A 22,480-nucleotide genomic window follows, 5' to 3' on the forward strand; every position below is an offset into this window, starting at 1 on the left:
TATGAATTTTCCCTCAGGGTTGCTGGCACTTGACAATGGGCAGTTTTACCTGGTAAAGCAAATGATCAGAGGCCTCAATCTCAGCCTTGAAGACAGTGATTACTGTGAGGATCCCTGGAAATCCAAGCTGGAGATGTGCTACAGATGATACCAGTGCAAGCAGAGCAGGCAGTGGGGATGTGAGGGGCTCTCCTGCCTCTTTAGGGTGGAAGCACCCTCAAAACCACACACCTCAAGGCCATCGTGGTATTGTTTTATGAAAGTAGTAATGTTTTTCTTGACTCTTGCAGTCATTACTTGGGTGGGAAGTCATCTGGGCAACATCACAGCAGTCACCTCCACTGCCTTTCCTTCTAGCCCTTCCTCCTGCCATGCTCTGTGAGATGGCCCTTGTCCACGGCCATGGATAGTAAATAATAATAATAATAATAATAATAATAATAATAATAATAATAATAATAATAACAATAACAATAATAATACCCCTAGTTGTACAGACAGCATAGCCCTATGCATGCCTCCTGCAGGACCACGTGTGCTGTCCCTCATTCCCAGACACAATTCAGCCACCCCAGGGTGCACTTGCACCTCTTTGCTCTGCCTTTTAAATTGTCGCTTTGTTTTTTCTCCACTTCCAAGCTTCAGAAATATTTATTCAAGGGAGAATTTATGTTAATTTATGTTTATGTTGTAAAGCTGCATACTAGGGACTACCTAACCCCTACTACTTGCTGAGTATGTGCTCTGATTTCTGCAACTGCACTGTTGGTCTGTCTGTTTGCCTCACTTTCTTGCTAGAGCAAGCAGAGAAACTTAAGAAGAATAAATTTATAAGAAAAATATGAAGTCTGTGCTCTATTTTTACTCTCTTCAGTGCTTTACAGGTAATAATTAAACCTAAATTCTTTCCAGAATAAATAACAGCAGAACAGCAAACATCTCTTTGGCCTATAGAGTCTTTTTGTAAAGGATCCTGAACTGACAGTCTAGAAGTTCACTGGTGATAAATAAACAGGGTCAAAAAACTGTTTCCTGTCCATGTAATGCTTTTTATATACAATTTTTTTTCAAATGTTCTATGGGGCAAAATGTCACATGCAAAACCTTGTGGGCATCAGAAACCAGGTAAAAACAGTTTTGGCTGGCAAAAATGTTCCCTTTTTATATTGACTGTTTCAAAACTTGCTTCCTTACATTTTGGAAGAAGAAGAAGAAACCACTCCATTAAACCAGAAAAGAAGTCTTCCCCTTAATTATCTGATCACCTAATGCTTTCTTCCCCTTACTAAACCTTTTAGGAGTCTTGAATCTTCCCCAGATTTCACTGTGCTGGGGATATTGCTATTAAAAATGCAACGTGGCCTACAAAAAGCCTTGGTTTTAACAAACCAAATCTTTTAATCAGGAAGTTGACCCCTGAAAATCTGACCATTTCTTTGAGGACTGTCCCTGACAAGCTGTGAGGGCCCTCAGCTGTGATTTCACCCCAGGCATGGGGCTGGGGCCCAGCAGATGGCCCCCTTAGACAAGACTCCATAGAGCAGGTCCCTCAGAGCCCACCCTCCACCACCTCCCCAGCACCTTCACCCAACAGGAGCCTTACATTTTCAGATTACTATTGATTTAAAAAGATTACACCATGATAGGCTCATCAACACGGGAAAAACACATGTGAGCAAAGAACAAGCAACGTGCTGTCCTGCCTGTCTGGTCAGCTGGCATTTCATAAACATCCTACTTGAACATCTGTGCTTTTCATTAGAAAAAGGAAAATTCTGCCTATATAACACTGAATTCTTCAGATTTTTCTTTCACCAATAAAAAAGTTGCATTCCCTGTGCTAGAAAAGCTCTCTCTGCTGCTCTGGTATTACAGAGAGGCTTTTCTGCTGGAGTAAATCCAAGCTGTAGGGCTCCTTCACTGCATCAGCAGTGTCATATTTTATCAGCATTACCACCCCTTCTTAAACTGAGACTTGTGAACTCCTTCCATGGTCAAAGGAGCTACTACTTCTCACAGACATAGGAAGCTTTAATAACAATTTTTAGCCTCGTGGGTCAAAGAGAAATCTCCAGTCTCACAGGAAATAAGAAAAGGAAGTGCTGTGGCAAATTCAGGAGCTGATCCAGCACCAGTGAATGCAAAGACATCACTGCTACAGATAAGTGGGAATCATGTAATTAACTTTGATCTGTCAAGTGCTGTATGATTTCTGTTTTCTAATCTAGAAAATGCTAATATTGTTAGGACCAATCACATGCTTCAAGTTATTCCTTATTTTTCACCCTTGTACCACAGCTATTGCCCAACAGGCTAGTATTTGTATAAATATCAGCAAGACAATGCATTCTGTGCACAGTTTTAGACTCAGATCCTGAATATTTGGGCAATGATTAGAGAAAGGCACAGAATTCACTGTTACTCTAATTTTTCTTGAAGCCAAGAAAGTATGTAAGAAAAGTTGGAGGTACTTTCCTAAATGTGATGTTTTTTCAATGAAATAGACCTCAGCTTCAGAAACAGGGAAGTACATTGGCATTAAATGCTGATGGGACTTCCTTGACAGGAAGCTACATTCTTACTCCAGCTGAGAATCTGGTCTTAGATATGTCCAGGTCAAAATGCTCTGAGCAAGTCGGTATCACTCTCCTGGAGACTTTAACCAAAAATTCTCAGTCTGGACATGGTGTTTTCCAACTGTGTCTCTACGTTTAATTCTCCATTTGCTTTGCTTACATCTGCACAGGCAATTCCAAAAGGTGCCCAAGAACAGCCTGTGTCTGTGCAAACTATCTCTACATGGTTCAGAAATTAAATCTAGATCTTAAGCTTTGGCCTTCCAGGAATGCTACTGCTCTGGCACTCAGTATAGATATGCCATATGGATACAAAAAGTAGCCAGGGATCTGATCCCAGGCAGGAACATGTCCTGAATATGCTTTAGTCATATCAAAGCCAGTTTGTTTATGTAAGTCTGGCTCCTGGGACAACATTCCTAAACCCTACTCAGACCTGAATATTTAAATACCCCAAACTCCCAACTTGATTTACAGGCATTTCCCAGAACGTTGTTCTGTCTGTCTCCACAGAGAGGTGCTGAGTGAAGAAACTGGTCGGATGGGTGCAAAGATGAGATGGAGGAGGCAACCTTTAGCTGAAGCAGCTGCAGGAGCCCAGCTCTTCCCTCCCTGCCCCTGCCTCTAGACCCAAGATGATACCCAGGTAGTAAATAGAAGTATTTGCACGTGATTCCTCGAAGCCTGGGCCCAGCAGCATGGGTAAACATGCTTGCAATGACACATGCCATTGAGACTTCCAGCTGCCATGACCCTTGAGATCCCTGTTCTCTTCATGCTGCCCAACATCAGAACCTTAAGTTTTCTGCATAACCATGGCATAATCTGTGGCAAGTCTGAACATAAGGGGAACTGAGCTCTGGCTGCCTGGTGGAGTTCACTGGTAGGGGAAAAGGAGAGCAGGAAGCAGCGGTGGCTGTCGGGAGGCAGGTTGGAATTTCAGCCCTAAATGCCTGAATCATATGAGTCCTCTTTACAGATTTGTAGATCCTTGAGGCTAAATGCATCTCATCTGTTCTGTGCCCATTTGCAGTGCTCCACTTATCACCAGCGTGCAGAGATGCAGAGATATAGACATGTATCTCCAGTGATTAAAGGAGAATTGACTGTGGAGCATGTCCTACATAAAAAAAAAATATAATAGTTCTCTCATAACAATACTGGAGGGCTCAAGTTAAAAAGCTCCTTGCTCAGTCATCAACATAAAGATGCTAGAATTATTAATCTGTTTGCACGGCTATTTCTCTCCAACTTTTAAAGCAGAGTGACTGGCATCAGTTGGGAAACTTAGAGTAAGTGCCTCTGATGAAAAGTGCTGAGAAGACACTCCTAGAAAATTAAGGACTTCTCTCTAATCCACAGCAGAAGACCAGCAGTTGCAGCTGGTTTAGGCCACACTGTTTACTTAGGTGTCTCAATTCTTGAAGGCCAAGCTCAGTCACCCACCTGCAGTCAGTCAAAGAGCCATCAGTTTCTGCCACTTAAGACAATAGTTCAGGGATGTTTTGGCAACACAACCAGAACTGAGAAAACCCCTTGCAAGATATTTACCATTATTGAATGTTTCTGACAGAATCATTAGCCATTCTTGGGACCTTTTTACAGAAAACAGCACATATGGAACCTGTCATTAAATGCTCTTTAGAGATGCCTGGATCACTTGGAAAGCAAAAGAACAATTTTAAGCTACCTTCCTCCCAAGCCCCCCCTTTTGTGGTGTTTTTAAACAGCTATTTGAATTAAAGGTGGTCATTACCATAGGTCTGTAAAGTCTCCTTTCAACAGTCCTTTGAGACAGAGAAAACTATCATTTCCTCTTACACAAGCAATGGCACAGAGAGACCACTACACATCTCCAAGGTCACACAGCAATGCACAGCACAGCAGGGAACATCACTTAAGTTTTCTGAGCCCTCAGTTAGCATTTCAGCCTTGCCACCACTTTTCCTCTCAAACAAAAGTTGTCCTGGTTGATGAGACCCAACCATAACTCCTGGGAGCACCTCAGCAGCTCCTGGGGTGCTCCAGCTCTGCCTCCGGACTCTCCTGCACGCAGAGAAAAGCACAGAGCCCCTGCTCACCTGGTGGGTGCATGCTTCTGCTCCTCCTCTTCATCTGTGTCGCTGCTGATAGTGATGACACTCACTGCGGGGCTCGGGGTGTCGGGGATGACGATCGTCTGCCGCTGCCGCTCCCGCGTCGTGCTGGTGGCCACGTCGCCCCAGCCGCAGGTGACGGAGGTGCTGCAGGCAGGGCTGTTGTGCACCATGGCACAGCGGGGAGGGGTGTTCTCCTTCACTCGTTTGGACCGCTGAGGCGAGCTGATGGATTGAGAGGATGAAACTTCATAGGTGGATGGGTTTCTGGGAACGGGAAAGGCGGGCAGTCGGTTAGAACCCCGGTTTGCTTATGCTGCCCGTCACCGTGGCTTTTGATCCCTGGCCTCTGGTTCTGTGGCACTGATTTATGGGGTCCAGTCACGTCTTCCAAGGACAGAGTGCCTCACATGACTTAGTGATATAATTGGCTGAGAAGTATTTTTTTCTAGTAAAAAAATGCCATTTTGTTTTCCCTAGAAATTTCCGAACGAGAAATGCTGCCTCTCAGGAGTTTGCACTGGGAGGCAGAGTCACCCAGCCCAGACATACAAAACACAGGTGGGCACAGTATGGCTGCTGCAGGAGGAAGGACACAAATGATCACCTCTTTCTCTTGTGATGGATACACCACAACCAAGTATTTTTTGGCTGCAAAAAGTTAAAGGTAAAATTAGAATTTGTTGTAGAAAACAACAATCATTTATCAGGAACGCTGCTCTTTGCTGAAAATCTAATTTTCAGTTAAAGAATCTTTTCAACTAATATTTTCCTGCTCAATGCTTCATCCTCTCGGGCAGTGGAGTACCATGCTTGAGAGCACATAGATGGGAGGACATACAATCAGTTCCATTTCATTCCCACGTGAGACAGCAGACATAGCACATATAAATCAGAAAGAAAAGAACAGTATTTTTTAAATGTAGTAGAAAAACATTCCCAAGTCCTGTTTTTTCCCCCCAGTCTTCCTGCTCCCGCTTCCCTGCCTGGTAGTTGAAAAGGACCCACTTGGACCAGGGATCTGAACACAAAACCTGTCTATCAACCAGTGCAGCACAGATCTGCAGGTGAGAATATTTACAGTGATTAAAACCTATTTCACTCATTTCCCACATCTTCTTTCTTCCTTGTATTTCTTGTTATTTCTTCTGCCTATTGCAGAACACTTGCAGATTCAAAAAGGAAAAAGACAAAAGTTCTGGCTTTGTTCTACCCTGGGGCCTGGGCTGCCCCTTCAAGCTTGGCTTGAAAGCTAACAAAAGGAATAGGTGGCATCCATCAAAAGGAAGTCATTCTGGAAGTATAGCACTATACCAACTTACAGAGGGTCTTTTGCATAACAAATGCTGCACAGTAGCATTTGCAGTGCTTTTTGAATACCAATGAGCAGCATGGAGTACCCTCATCTCCAAAGGAGAAGAGTTCCTCATTTGGCTACCAAAGAATGACAATTAATGAAGCTGTAAAAATCCAGTTGCTCTGAAAGTGGCCAGTTCTGCCTGGATGCTGCCACCCTGCCCCAGGAGAGGGAAGGAGAAAGGGAGGCCCTGCACAGGCACACTGGTTGCAACAGGGCTGCTCTCTTTTGTTGGCTTGCTGGGGACATAGCTGCCTCTGCTCTGCATTAGGAATGGACTAAGACAGCTGGAGCCCACCCAAAGTAAATGCAACATTAGAGAGCACATAAATGGGAAGGATTTAAATAGTGGCCTCTTAACTAGAGTCAAATTGGTTGTGAACTTAGAGTTCCTCTGGCCCTGGTCCAGTCACCCAGGAAAACCACAAGCTCCTCTGTTTTTGTTGCTGCACAAGTGGTGACCCATTTTGGTTCTCTCCCCTGAGCTGGCTTGTTTTGTTTTGGATTTTTGGCTTTTATAAAGAAATGCGCTAGTTTCACAGCCCAGAGGACTTTCCCCAGAACAGCTACACATACATCTTAAATAGCCTTGTCCTCTAGGCAAGATCACGGGGCCGTGACAGGCACCACAATCATCCTACAGTTTGAGTTGTGCCACATTCCATAGCATGAACCAAAACTCAGTCTCCTCCTTGCAGAGCCAAATAGTTCTGCTGAGAGTTGATAGATTCAGGTGTCTAGGGACTGTCCCTGTATGAGATGCTGTTATAAAATGATCCTTGTTTTATGCTGCCATGATTAGAAAAGGCCAGTCTGACCATCTGCTGTGGGTGTGTACTGTTGAGGATAGGGGCCAACCACCCACATTAGGAGCTAGAGAGCTTGAGGGTGATGTAAAGCCACCCCACTTCTCCACTGTGTGTGGCCTTACAGCTCAGAAGACAGGTCATCACCCCACTGCTTTTGAAAAGCCAGATCTTGTGTGCACACATCAGGTACATGTTCCTGAAGATGTGGTCCCCTGGAGGTCCACCAGCTACGCTGTGGAAATGCAGACACTGCACCTCAGGAGCACTTTGAGATGATGTGGGAAGAAAAGGTCTGGCAACCAGGCACTGCCACACTGGCCTGAGAACATCGTTATATTTTTAATTATGGTGACTACAAGGCCTTAGGTAATCACAGTGGCGTAAGGAGCTGTATGAACAGGGCCTGAATCTCCCACCCTGCACCCACTCCAGCCACTAACTCCCAGACAAAACAAAGCTCACTGGGTATACGGTGTGCCTGACTCCCTCTTACACCCCACTCTCTTGACCTAGGTGGGAGAGAGGCAAAACAGCAAAGAACCCACTCAACAAAAAGCGCCATCTCATCGCCAGTGGGTGGTGGAAGAAACTTCACCACCGCCCTCATCAGCGCGTCCGTGGTGCAGGGCTGCATTCACACCCACCCGAGGCAGGGCCTCCTGCCTCCTCAATGCCACGCCACGACCTAAGCCACGGCCCGGACACTCACCGGGGTGCCGAGGGGTGCTGCTTGCTCTTCCTGGCGCTGGTGGCAGCGGTGGGCGGCTGGCGCATGACGTGAGCAACACCCACGTTGACGGGCTGGGCGGCGGGCAGAGCCACGTGGCTGGCCAGCAGCGCCGGCTGCTGCATGATGGGGTTGTAATGGCTGCCGTGAGCGTGGGTGTTTCTGCAAAGGGAGGAGACGGGCACGCGTTTAACATGCAACCGGCAGCCCTCCGGACGGCTCCTTCGCAGGCTCCCACCGAGGTGCCCTCATCCAGGGCGCCTTGGGCTCCCGATTCCCCTCAGGAGAATAGACTGAAGGGAGTGATGCAGGCATGGCTTCAAGGAGAGAAGCTATGGAAGAAGCTGCCCGTAGCCACCAGACAGGCAATGCCAGGCTGCAGCCTCCCTACCCTTCTCTTCTTTGCTTCTGCAGCCTCGCAGGACCCCATCCCTCCCAGCCTCACGCCTCCTCCAGCACCGCTGGGTACCTTCAAGGGAGCCTCCTAAGTGCCACCAATTTACCTCCAATCTGCCAGCGGCTGGGTTCCTGCCATGGACTCTGGGATGACGGTGGCGTGCTGGACAGAAGTGTGGGTGGCCACCCCGGTCAGCTGCTGCCAGGCGGGAGGGAGCAGGATCTGCTGGGTGCCGCTGGGCCACGCTTGCTGTCGGACAGAGGGAAAACAATTTCGTAACAAGAGGCCTCATACGCTGAGGAGTGTGGTGGTCATCCGTGCTCAGCTGGGGGATACTAATGATGACCATGGTCAAAATACTGAGCTTCTACCATTTTTCAGTCATAGATGACATATACCGCTAGGAAACCACAGGAAAAGCAGTTTGAAAAGTTATCAATACAGAGAGCACAAAAGAGAGGAAAAAAAAGCAACCCTGCTGTCCAAAGCAGTATCTGTGCTTCAGGTTAAACTCGGAATAAGAGGGATAGAAACTTATCAGATTTTCAAACCAGACATCAAACTCTTCAGAACCCTTTTAATTTTGACTCTCCAGATCTGACGGGTGGTACGGTGCCATTATTACTTACCCTCTCCCACAGCAATGGGACCTAAAGGACTTTAGGAACCTAAAGGAACTTGAAAGGAGAATGAACTTTTCGAGGATCAGGAAAGAGAAAGGAGCTACAGGGCTTTTGTGTGGAGGAAAAAAAAGAGGAATATGGGGATATCAAAAGGGAGTTAGTATTGGTCACCAAGTGCTCTCCTTGGGAGAAACATCTTCCTGCACAGGCCAAGCAGCCCAGTTAGAGAATCACAGAATCACAGAATGGTTTGAGTTGGAAGGGTACTTAGAGATCATCTGGTTCCAACCCTCCTGCATGGGCAGGGACACCTTCCACTAGACCACGTAGCTCAAGGCCCCAACCAACTTGGCCTTGAACACTTCAAGGGAAGGGCAGCCACAACGGCCTTGGGCAACCTCTTCCAGTGTCTCACGACCCTCAAATTAAAGAATTTCTTCCTAATGTCTAACCTAAATCTCCCCTCCTCAAGTTTGAAACCACTTCCCTTTGTCTTCTCACTACACACCCATGCAAAAAGCCCTACCCCAACTTTACTGTAGGCCCCCTTCAGATATTGGAAAGCTGCTATAAGGTCACCATGGAGCCTCCTTTTTTCCAGGCTGAACAACCCCAACTTCTTTTGCCTGTCTTTTTAGGGGAGGTGCTCCAGCCCTCTGATCATTTTAGTGTCTCTCCTCTGGACATGTTCCAGGAGCTCCATGACCTTCTTATGTTGGGGACTCCAGAACTGGACACAGTACTCCAGGTGGGATCTCACAAGAGCAGAGTAGAAGGGCAGAATTACCTCCCTTGACTGGCTGTCTGTGCTTATTTTGATGGAGCTCAGGACCCAGATGAATTTTTGAGCCACAAGCACACATTTATGGCTCATATTGAGCTTCTGGTCTACCACCACCCCCAAAGTCCTTCTCCTCAGAGCTATCTGCAATCCTTTCTCCTCATAACCTCTATTAGCGCTGGGATTGCCTCGACTCAGGTGCAGAACCTTGCACTTAGCCTTGTTGAACTTCATGCAGTTTGCATAAGTCCACTTCTCAAGCTTGTCAAGGTCCCTCTAGATGGCATCCCTTCCCTCTATCATGTTGACTTCACCACACAGTTTGGTGTCATCAGCAAACTTGCTGAGGGTGCATTCGATTCCACTGTCCATGTCACCAATAAAGATGTTAAACAGCACTGGCCTGAGTACAACCCTGCCCTTGAGGAACACCACTTGTCACACATCTCCATTTGGACACTGAACCACTGATCACAATTGTTTGGGTGTGACCATCCAGCAGGTTCCTTAACCAAGGAGTGGTCCATCCATCAAATTCCGTATCGTTCCAGTTTAGAGATCAGAATGTCATATGGGACAGTGTCAGATCCTTTGCACATGTCCTTTGTCCAACTCACCAGAAGACCCTTGGCCAAAGCAGAGTGTAGCTGTGCAGGCACACTGCCTGGTTGCCTTCTCTGTGTGCACTCTGACTTTTTCTGAGTGGGTGTCCCCCTTGCAGGGGTGGAAATCTCTGCTCTATGAGTTGAGCCATCACTCTGCTATGCAACTATCCCTCCAGCCGAGCTGCCACAGGCATGACTCAGGCCGTCTCGCTCCAGTGACTCCAAACACGAGACAGATGATTGGATTTTCAACTTGGGAAACTGTCTTTGCTCTGCTCTCTGAGAGCTGCCACTGGCAGCTTCTCAGTGCCTGGACTGGGAAACACAGAGGTACTAGCTACAGCTCTCCTTATTCCCAAATGACACCACTAGTCTGGACTGCTCAAAGCTCTAGGGAGGCTAAATTTTAAAGAGGGCAGGCTTCTTCCAAGCCTGTATTTGTCCCCATCTCCATTTTCATAAGAATCCTGTTAACTATCCCCATAATCATCACCTCCTACCCCCCCCAGTAAACAACCCCCCCAAAAAGAAACTACAACCAAAGCCCAAACACCACAAATAAATAAAAACCTTTCCCCAGTTCTGCTCAAAAGTTTGAGTGGCTTGTAATTTTCCATGTTGCTGAGTTAGATTAAAAGAACGTCTGAAATGGAGGAACAATCAGAGGACTCCTGTGAGCTCTGTATCTCAGGAGCCACAACCACCAGCTTAACTGCTGCTTGGAGCAGGTAGGAGGAAGAGGCAAACACACAAAAAGATCAGGGAAGGAAGAAACCTTTTTTTTCCCCCCCAGCTTTAATTTAAAAGAGGAGACAAAACTACTGTTGCAGTCAGTCCCTGGGGACTACCTGGATTTACTTGTAGAGAAAACTGCTTCCTTTTTTTTCAGGAAGAGAACTGAACAAATCTGAGCTCCCTTTCTGACTGCAGTGCATAAATTTAGATGCAGCGTCAGGGTGCAGGCACAAATTCCTCACTTATTAGGTAAGGACCACTGAATCATTTAATCTGCAGATAAGACTTGTCTAGGCTGATCCACTACCATAGTGCACTGTGCTTACACATGGGAGACTTGTGCCAGCAGCTGCAGCCTGTTCTCAGTTATTGCATTACTGAGAAATTGTGCTGCTGTGGTGGAGCACCGTGTTGGCCCCTGTGCTTGGGATGTGGTGGGCTGCCCAGCACAACAGAGCTCCTGCTTGGGATGCAGAACATCAGTTACTAACAGAATAAGGGTGTTCTGAAAGCCAGTGGCAAGACCTCCATGGGAAGAAGTGTTGTTGGGAAGGAGTTAAAAAAGAGAGAAAATCAAGAATTCAGACTTATTCAAGGACAGGGGACATTTCTGGGCCATGTCATGAAAGTCTGCCAGAAAACTCTACAGCTTTGTCTCTTTTCAGATCTGAAGCTGCAGAGAGCTATTGGTAAAGACAGGATCAGTCTCCTTTCACTAGTCTCTGTGCATACAGTGTATAGCACTTTTGCTTGGGAGGGAGAAAACAGACCTAGAAAAGTTACAAATAAGTTACTTTCACCACTGGCTCTGCGTCTTGAAGGCTGCTTGCTCTGTTCTAGCTGCATGTCACAGACATACAGCTGCCACAGATGATGCTCAAAATATCCCACTGTCTCTGCGTGGGTCCTTCCAGTTCCTGCAGCTCATTCCACTGTTCTTCCTCTGGGACTTTTGGTCTAGTAGAAGAAGCTCAGGGAGAGCTGGACACCAGCATTGCTTTGATGCAGTAAGGCTTTGCCAGCCACAGCTATCCTGACATTGGGTAAGCACCACAACCTGAGCCGTGTGCTGGGCAGGGGAGAAAGCCTGATGGCCTACACAGTGCTGGAAGCACAAGGAGCTGCATGCATCATGCCTGATCAGGGGGACAAATAAGCTGGGTGGAAAGACAGAAGTGGGCTCTGGAGGTGCTACAGCTCTCTGCTGGGGACAGTCCTTCTAGTAGTTGGAACAACTGCACAGTCCAGCCTGAAGAGCATTAGATAAGCAGCTGTGCATGAGAGGAATAGATCTCTGCTGAAAGGGAGACATGCAGACACTCCGAGATCAGATGTGACTACAATGCATTACAAAGAACCTGTGTTTTTCCATTCAGGAAACTGGAATTGGGTACAGATTTGTTTATCAGACCAGCTGCTCAGCCTGAACTGAGCGAGGCCTGCGGACACCAGATGCCACTGGCATCAATCAGAGTGCCTTGCCATCAGAGCAGCAACTAGCATTGCTCATCATGTGAGACAGACAGATAGATCAACAGGCAGACTGCCCCTCTTTTATCAAATAAAAAAAAAAAAAAAATCTACGCAAGTGAGGAGTGTTCTCAGAAATATCTTAAACTCCCTTGTGGAAGTGACAGGGAATAAAATGTCAGCAGAAAGTACGAGAAGCAGCCCATGAAAGGAGAGCTCATGTAGCAGGGGCAGCACAGAAACTCACAGCAAAACTCTTCCCAAACACTCCTTCCCTCCCGTAGACTGTGTGGTGACCCCAAAAAGGCAACCTTGAGAAGAAAGAAGGAACAGGAGGTCCCGAATCTTTGGGATTCTGCTGCTTTTGGGATGCTTCGGACCCAACCTCACCCCATCAAGCCCTGTGCAAAAGTGCACCTAAGGAGGCTGAGCAGAATGGTGGGAGCATGCTAAGCTCTGTCACCTCCTTCACCAACTGCCTTGGCTGACTTCTTACACAAGCAATAGGTGCTTACAACCGTGCCTGCACAGACTGCTTCTCACTTTGCCATTGTTTTTGTTTCCCCTGCCTCTTAGGCTCTGCTTTCCAAACAAACAAGAGAGGTGGCCCAGGTAGGTTGTTAGAAGCTGCAACTGAGATAGGTTCAGTGTTTCAGACAGCCCTTCCCTGCTGTTGGGAAGGGGCAGGGCACTTTAGCTAACAGAAATCATGCAGGCTTCAAGCTGTGTTTTGATCCATCTTCACCAGATAAGCAAGACTGGCAGATGGCAAAGAAAGGCAACTGCACCCACAGCTTTACCCCAGCAATGCACAGGCATAAACCCCCAAGTCTATTGGCACCTGACTGCATACACCATGCTGGCATTAACCAGGGCATGGCAGACCAACCAACCCTCCATCAGGGGCCTGCACATTTTGACTTGTAGATCATCTTTTTAAGGCCACGCAACTTGATACTAAGTGTCCCAGGTGCTTTTTTTTTTTTTTTTTTTTTTTGCCAGAAACATACCTAATTTCAGCAAAAGTTCCATCATGGCATCAGCTGAACACCATTAGGGGAGTATTCACTAAAGCAAGCACAAGGAGGAATGAATTGCTTATGCATTTTGGGGAGCTGGAGTTCCCCTTGTGTCATCAGTAGTATCTATTCCTGTTTGGGTTTTTATCTGGGAGGAACCATGCTTTTCCTGTGAGTGTATTTCAGGTAATTGTGCCAACAAGTGATGCTGACAAGGAGAGCTCCTTGGCTATGGGGTCCTCGCCTTTGCCCACGAGATATAACCCATAACTTAAGAGCAGAGGGGCAGCTCTAATGCCACTAAGCCAAGACACTCATAAAACGTAAGGGAGCAAACTTAAAAGCATGAAAGGTATTTATTGGCAGCATGCAATTCACCAGCACAACTCCTGGCCACACACTACCACTAAAACTGGGAGTTCAGGAGGATGCAGTAAGTTTTTCACTGGTTCCTCCTCAGCAGAGGCTTGACACAGCTTCCCCTGAGGCTTCTCATTGACTCTACTGGAGAAGCAGAAGGAAAGAAGGTCTTTACGAAGGCTTTTGCCGCTCCAATGTAGCCTTTGAGCTGAGCAATGAACTGGGAGAGGTTTGGACATTTCAGAGAAAGATGTAGAAAATTAATATGCCTGTCCAAGTCTTTAAACTGCAGCACAGAAGGCTCTCAGAGAAATACACTCTCCTCAGCCTTCAGAGCTAAACAACACACAAAACACCTGCCAGGCTTGGTGCCTTCAGGGCTTCTTACCTGTGCGAGGAGTCCCGGCTGGATCTGAAGAGGCTGCGCCCCAGGAGCCTGAGTGACAATGGGAACAGCGTTCTCCATCCGAACTGAATACCCAGCATGCTTCGAAGGGGAGGCTTGTAACCCTGTTCAACCAGCACAGAAGGCACAGCATTAGCACTGCTAAGAACAGGGGTTTGGTTTTCAGAGATGTCTAAAGGCACTCGCTGATGTCCACTTAAATTGCAGTATTCAGTCCCTCCAAAAAATCAGGCTCTCCGAGTCCCACATATTCTACCCTAGCCCAGACATGCTTATCAAGTGTTCATAAATATGATATATGTGAAAAGACATTTTCAAAGACTTTAAAGATTAACTGAATTAATATTTTTAAGGTACCTTGAATGTCTGGGAAAAATCTCAATACATGTACAGGGATTTGACAACAGAGAAGGGTCCTTTCCAGCCAAAACCCATTGCTATGTGGGAATTATCTCTTTAGACTGAAGTGAGACAGGAATCCAGAACTCCCTGCTCCCTCAGCCTTGATGAGGATAGATGATTTCCTATTGCACAGCTTCTCAGAACTGTTATTTAAAAGGCTCTGATTTGACTGTGTAATCTAGCAAACCCCAAACCCAGTCACTGCTGACTCAGCCACGCATTAGCCCAGTGGAGCTGCAGGAAGCTTCCTTTCTCCATCACCTTAGTGCATGGTACAGCCTGTGCTACTCCTGCTTGAGAGCTTTCTCAAGATAGCAAGCAGAAAATGTTAGCATACATTTCTGAAGTCAAACCCTTGAGATGCATTTTTACTATGTAGAAGAGGTCTAGCTAAACTCCTGTAGTTCAAAAGAGCTTTGATAATCTTGCAGAACATTTAACAAGCACCTAGAGACTGCTGCACAGGCAGGCTTGTAGAAACGAGGAGCAGAAGATGCACCAGCTGAAGCAAAGTCTATGTAGACCACTTCCTACAGATACCTGGCTAGTTATTCCAAATTGTTACAGCATGTAATGCCCAGAGAGGGACAAGTGCCTAAATCTGATCATCACCTGTCTGACAGTATGGTATCTCTGCCACTGTCTTACACAGGCAAAGGTGCTTGCAGCAGGGCTGTAGCTAAAGGAATTGTATTGATAAAGGGCCACAAGCATCTATTAATGGGGGCAAACACTCATCTCCACCAGCATCACACTTCCTGCTCCATTAACCCCCTGAGTCCACCTTTTACCAACTGAATCACTGAGCAGTGATGAGCCCACCATTTATGCACTGAGTAAACACTGTTCTGGGGACAAGTTTTCAAGTTTACCAAAGCGAGGCAAAAGAGCCCCAAGCTCAGTTCAGGGCAAAGGTTGACAAATATCACATCATCTGCCCCCAGCTCCTTCTCGGTGCCTCACCCTTTGCTTTAAACCAGCCATCTCCAACCAGTCTCCTCTGTTGTTACAAACATTTCCATCTGCAGCAACCTCATTGCTCTGATTTACTAAGCCAGCAACTTTTCTACCCTATGATCTGCGCTAATGAAGTTTTGTTTCCACCAAGAGCCAGATGAAGTGGCAGTGGGGAGGGAGCAGTGACTGGCCAAGACCTGGTGAGGCTTTTACTTACCTTGGAAGCCTGGTGGGCAGACAATGAGAGCTTGCTGGAAGGGGTCAGGCCGGGCACAGATCTGCGCTGTTCCTGTCTGCAGAGGCATGCTCCGCTGGGCCACCGCAGCCATGGACGCCGCTGAGGGCTGGTAGAGTGCAGATTGGTAATTTAGTATGGAGACCTCGGGGTTGGCTAAGGAAATAGTGGCACTGGAGGAGGTGGGAGCCAGGTTGGTGGTCTAAAGGAATGATGGGAGTTAAAACAAAAACAAACAAACAAACGAAACAAAAGAAAACAAACAAAAAATGAAAAATAAAAAAATGAGGGAGATGGGTAGGCTGGAAGAAGCAAAATCCAAAAAATAAAGTAAAAAAGTAAAATAGTGTAAGATAAAGTAAAAAGAAATTAAATAAATAAAAAAAAAAGCAAAAACAAAAACAAAAACAGCAAACTGAAGCCAAACAAAAGGGTAAAACAGGAAACTGAGGAGCACAGAAGCAAGGGCAGCGATGGAGAAAGGAACACGATCTGCCCGAGTAACTGCAGCTGGTCCATGCCACAGGATCTCCAGCCATACAGCTCTGCTGTGCACTGCTTGGAGACACAGTCTGCTCTCCAAAGCAGAACTGTAGCCCCATTTATTGCCCAACTGTCTCTGATTTGCAGCATGATGAAGACAGGTTCAGAAAATGCTACCATCTCCAAATCACGCTGTTCTCTCATTATGCTCACAGCTTTAGAAGCAGCTCACATTTCTCAAGTAAAAGAAACTCAGCACCTCCACACCCTGCAAAGCCTTGTCCTAAGAGAGGAGACTCATTCCATCCTTTCCTCTTCCTTCTGTCTAAGATATTAGATGCCCCTAGAACCATGTTTTGAATTTGAAGGCATAATTGTAGTTAACAACAGTACTTTCAAAACCCAAACTTTGTGGGTCTTGACATCAAAATCTCTTAGAGAAGAAACTCCAAGAAGTAGAAGTTGCAAAGCCAAAAGAATAAGCCCAGTGCTCTGCAAAACATCTAGAAATCTAAGGTTGACTTGTATTTTACTTGGACTGAGTCTGCAACAGTTGCTGGCAAACAACCCCTACACAGCTATGCCACAGCTCTATAAAAATATGCTCTTACCATTTAGAGACCTTGGTTCTACTAGACCAGAGCCTGCCTTTCATCTCCATCCAAATGCCCCAGCATCCTTGATGGAGATAAGTGACACAACATTTTCTTGTTGCATGTATGAACCCAGGCTGAGGCTTTGATCAACGGTGCAGGAAGAAGCAGGCTCAGTATTTTGTGCTACCCTGGTTGCCCCTGGGTCCAGAAAGGGTACCTGGGCTGTGCTGCCACAGCCACAACCACAGACGTGAGGGATGCAATGAAAAACCTTTCTTCCTCCACCTCTCTCTGCAGAGGCAGAGAAGTGCAAGCTGTTCCCCTGTGCAACACACTGGGCAGCAAGCACGAGAGCCCCCACAATCCTAATCTCAGGAGCCATTACTGGAAGGAGGCAATCACCAGATATTTTGCAGAGATAGGGAGTACCAGAGAGCCAAGATGAGTGGTACAGAGAAGGGAACAGTGAAAGGTTTAGAGCTTGTTCAAATTAAAACACTCTCTCTGGAAATGTTTCTACTGCTTCTTCTAGGAACACTGGAGATTCTGGTTCTGCTCAAAACACCCTTCCCCACCCTTTATGGGAATTCAGAGATTATCATGGACCTCCTGATCCAACAACAGATCTTATCATTGAGTGAGTTGTGAGGAAACAAAAGCAAGTCTGCATTTCCTACTAGCAATTGCTAGGTACAACTGTGGTGTCTGCCCTGCAGCTGGGGCCCAGGGGACCATGTAGCATATATTTATTTTGCCAGCATCTCCAAAACAGCCAAGAAAGGCAATCAGCTTTTCTAACTAGTATCCTATCATACCAAGCCATGACCTGTCTATCTGGTTTTGCTTAATTCAAAAAGACCAAAGTTCCAAAAGACTTTCTGTGATCACATAAATCGAGAACTGAACCATGAAGTCTGGTTTTCTGAGTGACACAGGAACACCCTGCACATGCACACTCTTTTTGTTCCCTTCCTTTCCAGGCTCCATTTCCACAATGCTACCTGCAATCTCTGGAGTGAATCTTGAGCATCCTGTTCCCAAAGGCTTAAAAGACAGTAGCTATTTCTTCAGCCTCAGTCTCTCAGAGTGCTATCCTTGGGGAGTTTCCTTTCACTGTTGTAATGCTCAGTAAACAGCTTAGCCTACGAGTCAGATAAAATTTGTGAACACAGCACCCCCCAACACTGGGGCATGTAAAACTAATACAAGAGTCCAAAGCACGACTACAAAGCCAGAGCCCACCAATGTAGAGTGCAACGTGTTAGGAGTGGGGCTGTGTGCACAGGGTCCCCAGATGAACTGTGGCACCTGAAGTAAAACGAGAATAAACATTACCGCTGAACTCTTCTTTCCTGTCGATGGGTTACAGTGCTGGATCTGTTACAGAATGGTTTATGATAATTTTTACTTCAATCTCAATATGAAGAAGTGCTGTAAGATCACAGACACTTCTGCCAGACCCAGGGAGTGCAGTCCTGCTTGCTGCATGAATGGACTAATGAGCTTTTCCCCATAGCAACTTCCCAAATAAGCAGGATTTATCACCCCCAATTACAACATAAACAATGAGGGCTACATTTCACCATCACACAAAATGTCACAAGATTACCACTTCCCTGAAGCAAAGAGAATGAGGTAAAGCAGAGGAAGGAGAGTGAAAAAGTACCATCACTTTTTAGGCATGTCAAATGGGATGCTGCTCTGCTTTTCACCTACTAGACTCTACTGAAGTAGATGTTTTAAGTGCTGGCTGCTTCTGATCAATGTTCTTACCTGGTTGTGGACTGTGTTCAACTGGTTGTTAAAAGTCATGGTCAAGTTGGTCGATGTGCTTGGGGCTACATGGGTGATGAATGGTGTCTTGCTCTGGTTCACTGTGTCGTACATATTCACCCGCCTCTTGCAGATCTCCATGTTCTGGAAGCAGGACTTGACGCTGTGGAAGGAGAAGGGGCACAAATAAGGGGGAGAAAATCAACCAACTGAACAACACAGGCAACAGTTCATCAAGCTGGCCCTGCGTTAGTTCTCAACAGCAGGCTTGGCATGTTCTAGCCTCTTAAAGCCCTTTGCTATTTTATGCAGCTCTCTCTTAACCAGTGAGAGTCTGATTAACCCTGTAGAGAAGAGGGCCAAATGGGTGTCAAGGGGAGAGCGGCTGCTCTGAGACTCCTGGGTGCTCCTATAGGGCTGAGCATTCCAACATAAGTCACAGACAGCAAGTAAATGTCAGTCTTCAGGTGGCAGGGCAAAAAAAAACAAAACCCTGAACTGGCTATTCTAAGGGTGAAAGAGACTGAGAACAAGAAAGGAAAATACCATTTTTTCTGATAATTGAGCATGAGAGGACAAGACAGCTCATGCTTTCTGCCTCATCATAAACCTTACAAGTCCTTTGCTAGGAAGAATTTTACTATTCCTGGTCACTGAGACCCTTGAAAAATCTTACTTTTTCGTTTTGAAAAGTAGCTCCCAGAGACCTGAGTCGAGCCAAGCATTTAAAACGTTGCCCCTGCCTGGCTAAACACTTCTACAGATGCTTATCTTAAAGCACATGATCTGTCCTCTCGCATTCAATGGGACAATTCATACTGCAAAAGGTTACACCAAATCAGATTCATCAACATCCCAAGGGAACCAGGTTCTGAGTTTTTCTCAAGACTGAGGACTGGATCTTTGTGGGGGGAAGATTACAGCTTCTTCCTGTACATAGACTTCCCTTTAAATGTTATTGATCTAGTAATGGAAATTTCGAGAAGTACTGTATTTTCTATCCCCAGTAAAGGAGATGAAATACTTTCTCATTTCTAGAACAGTATTGGTGTCTGGTACGTGAAACTGCTGGTATTTCATTTATACAATTGGGATACCAAAGCATACAGAGGTTTACAAATGTAATCTCAGAGTCTGAAACACATCTAAAAGAAGTATAAGGGCATTTATTTTATTTCCATTGCTTCAATCCATAAAAATCAAAATACAAGCAATGAAAATCAGCTGTAGCTGTAAAATAATCAGCTGTATGCATAATTTCTTTTGTTATGATCTAGGCTGTTAAGAGGTAGGGGAGGTAAACACATCCTCACATAACTTTTAAGGGAACAAGCTCAAATGATCCCTAGGGTTGTTCAGGAAGAGGGCTTAGATCTTTTTATCCCTGTCTTGCCTCTTACTCACATGATCATCTTTCTTCTCTTACAGGTAATATCTTGAGAACTGGATCTGTGCCATAAACACCTGCAGACAAGACAGGCTCAGGACATTGTGCACAGCTGCACATTATGTGCATTCACTTAAAGGACTATGAAACACCTGTAAGTCGCAGAACATTTAGAAAAATCAAACGCTTATCAAGTAAATGTAGAAGACCATTCGACTGCATATTTTTCCAGTTAACTATGAATATAGCTCTCCCTCCAAAAAGTAGAAAGCCCTGGAAAGAAACATATTCTGTACGTGGTAAACTGTGCAGGTTACCAAACTGTTTCATACAACAAGGTATAATCTCTGCTAATGTAGTACTGCATTCTCTGCCTTTATTTTGAAAAAAAGAGGAGGGAAAAAAGGCAGAAACAAAGCACATTGGACAGAAAGACTGAGGAATACCCAACAATTTGAGAGTCAGGCAGTTAGATATCTGAAATGGGGAGCTAAACTGTCTTTGGTCTTTGCTTGGAAGTGTGCAGAATAGCCCCTCTTGAGGATGCTCAAACTTGCAGCCTTTCAGAAATGACACAGCAGAGATTCTTTCCAGAAGCTACATCTTCCATATATTCTCGCTTTCTCTGCTGCCTAATTTACTTTCAAGAGAGATTACAACTCCCTGCATCTCTCAAGGCTTTGAAGTTTCTATTCTCAAAACCACAGGCAATCACTGACAAAATTTCCATTGACTTGCCACGCTGGTTACAGCTTATTGCTCTCTTTACCAATCACTGCTTCCACCATGGAGGGGCTGTGTGGGGTTACGCACCCGGCTGGGCACAGTATTTAGTATTCAGACACCTGATGTTGAATTTTTTTTATTCAGGTGGAATTCTCATTGCTATTGGCCCCAATTGATATTTTCAACCTTTCTGGGGCTTTGCCTGAGCAGCCACAAGTGAGCACTTAAAAAATGAAGATGCGATTATGGTCTGCTGTGTTAGTGGAAAGATTTCTGATGGCAATGCATTACACCACAAATCTCTCCTATCTTACACAATCAGATGTTGCATAGTAAAAAGGACTGTTGCAAATTAAAAAACCTTTGTATGTGATGCTAACCCTGCAAAAAAAATACTTTAGTTTTTAAAATTTATGAGTGTTTTTATATGAAACTTACTTCCTCTCTGTTTGGTACAATAATCCCCCATCTTGTTTTCATTACGTTTATCACTTACTGTCTACTTACAGATAACAATGCTCAAAGATGTCTGTGCAGGGTAAGTCTGGGTGTACAGAGATCGTGCACCTGCTACCTTCTGGTAAGCAGCTGCTCTTATCTTGTGATAAATGTAACAAAATGGCAGCTACAGGTTCTTCTCAGAGGGAAAACTACCTTAAATGAACTTGAAATACTGCAGGTACTAGCACACATATGGGCAGGAACAGTGACACACAGTAACCTGTTGGTCTGCAGGACCCATGCCTACACATTCTATGGCTTCTTAAGCAGTCCCCTTTATTTTGTACCTGAGCTCCCCACAGCCTTTAAATACCCATGCACCTGGCACCCATCACTGAAGTACAGTGTTGTGCCAGTAACTCAACTGTGTTTTCCCAGTGGTGAAGGGACATCCTGACAAAGCACCTTGAACTACAAAGTGCTGTAGACGAGGAAGTTCAAAGGTAGTTGTCCTGTAGGCTTTGGGAAAACTCTTGCTATGTATCTGCCTCCACTTACACCTGGGAGGCCTGGCCCTGTGTGAACTCCCCAGGAGACAAGAGCAACATTTTGTGTGCACATTTCCTGCATTGCAGGCTGCTGGGGTCCCTGAGGAAGCCTTAGGAGAGAAGGGGGTCAGCCTTGGAGGCATGACACTTCCCATCTCCACAGGGAGTCCATCTCCATTCCACATATGTGTCAGCTGAGGTCAGAGCAAGGTGTTTAAGGTCACACAGGCAGGCAACAACAAAGCCTAAAACTGGCCTCCTTGGCCTGATGCCTGTGCCTGTAAAACCAGCCTGCTGGAGAAAAAGCTCTTCCCTTAAAAAGCAAACAGCCTCAAATTGATCCCTGCAAGATAGGAAGGTTCTAGGAGGAAGTGTCAGCTCTCCACTGCAGATCTGGTTGATTACTGCAGTAACAATCAGGACTGTATTACTTTGAGATATACTGATATTTCCAGCACTAATTGCATAATGTCTTCTGCATTTTAATGCAAACATATCTAATTATTTAATATTTACATAATGAATGTAGCACACTCCGTACTGTTTCAAATTTTACAACACAATTCTTGTAACCTGAAGAGTTGGCAATCCTGGTTTTTTTTTACCCAGAAAAGGATTTACACTTAAGCCTTAAGCATTGCAATAATGCTCCGCAGACTGGTCTCTACCACAACCAGTTCTCCTCTTCATCCCCCAATTCAAAACCCCAGGAAATGAAAGCCACGTACTGTGTGCTGTGAGGGAAATCGAGCAAGTGTGTCATGGTGACAAAAGGATGGTTCAGAGTTTCAATGGGTGTTATTCTCTTATCTGCATCTATCGTCAACATCTTCTTTAACAGATCTATAAACTCCCGCCGGTCTGCCTTTTCCACCAACATATCACTTCCTTCCAAATCTGTTGTCATGTTCACCTGAAGGAGAAAGGACAAGGGTGAGGGCTAGAGGGAAAGAGCAGATGGTCAGGTCTCT

The 22,480-nt window shown here is 45.6% G+C and overlaps 1 protein-coding gene across 10 annotated transcripts in view; it reads right to left on the reverse strand.

The window, feature by feature from the left end:
• Nucleotides 1–22,480, reverse strand: part of HIPK2 (homeodomain interacting protein kinase 2) — a 127,998-nt gene that overhangs the window by 6,839 nt on the left and 98,679 nt on the right. For 3 of the 10 annotated variants that reach the window (XM_071727658.1, XM_071727642.1, XM_071727666.1), the window contains exons 6-13: nt 22,238–22,422; nt 19,812–19,871; nt 18,408–18,570; nt 15,538–15,757; nt 13,944–14,065; nt 8,069–8,211; nt 7,548–7,727; nt 4,658–4,939 (exon numbers count right to left, since the gene is read on the reverse strand). In XM_071727658.1, coding sequence (XP_071583759.1) covers nt 4,658–4,939; nt 7,548–7,727; nt 8,069–8,211; nt 13,944–14,065; nt 15,538–15,757; nt 18,408–18,570; nt 19,812–19,871; nt 22,238–22,422 — 1,355 coding nt within the window. The remainder of the gene's footprint in view (nt 1–4,657; nt 4,940–7,547; nt 7,728–8,068; nt 8,212–13,943; nt 14,066–15,537; nt 15,758–18,407; nt 18,571–19,811; nt 19,872–22,237; nt 22,423–22,480) is intronic. The other 7 variants (XM_071727703.1, XM_071727694.1, XM_071727722.1 and 4 more) reach the window with 3 other exon arrangements.

Source organism: Heliangelus exortis, chromosome 1 (genome assembly GCF_036169615.1).
Source record: "Heliangelus exortis chromosome 1, bHelExo1.hap1, whole genome shotgun sequence".
Lineage (NCBI taxonomy): Eukaryota > Metazoa > Chordata > Aves > Apodiformes > Trochilidae > Heliangelus > Heliangelus exortis.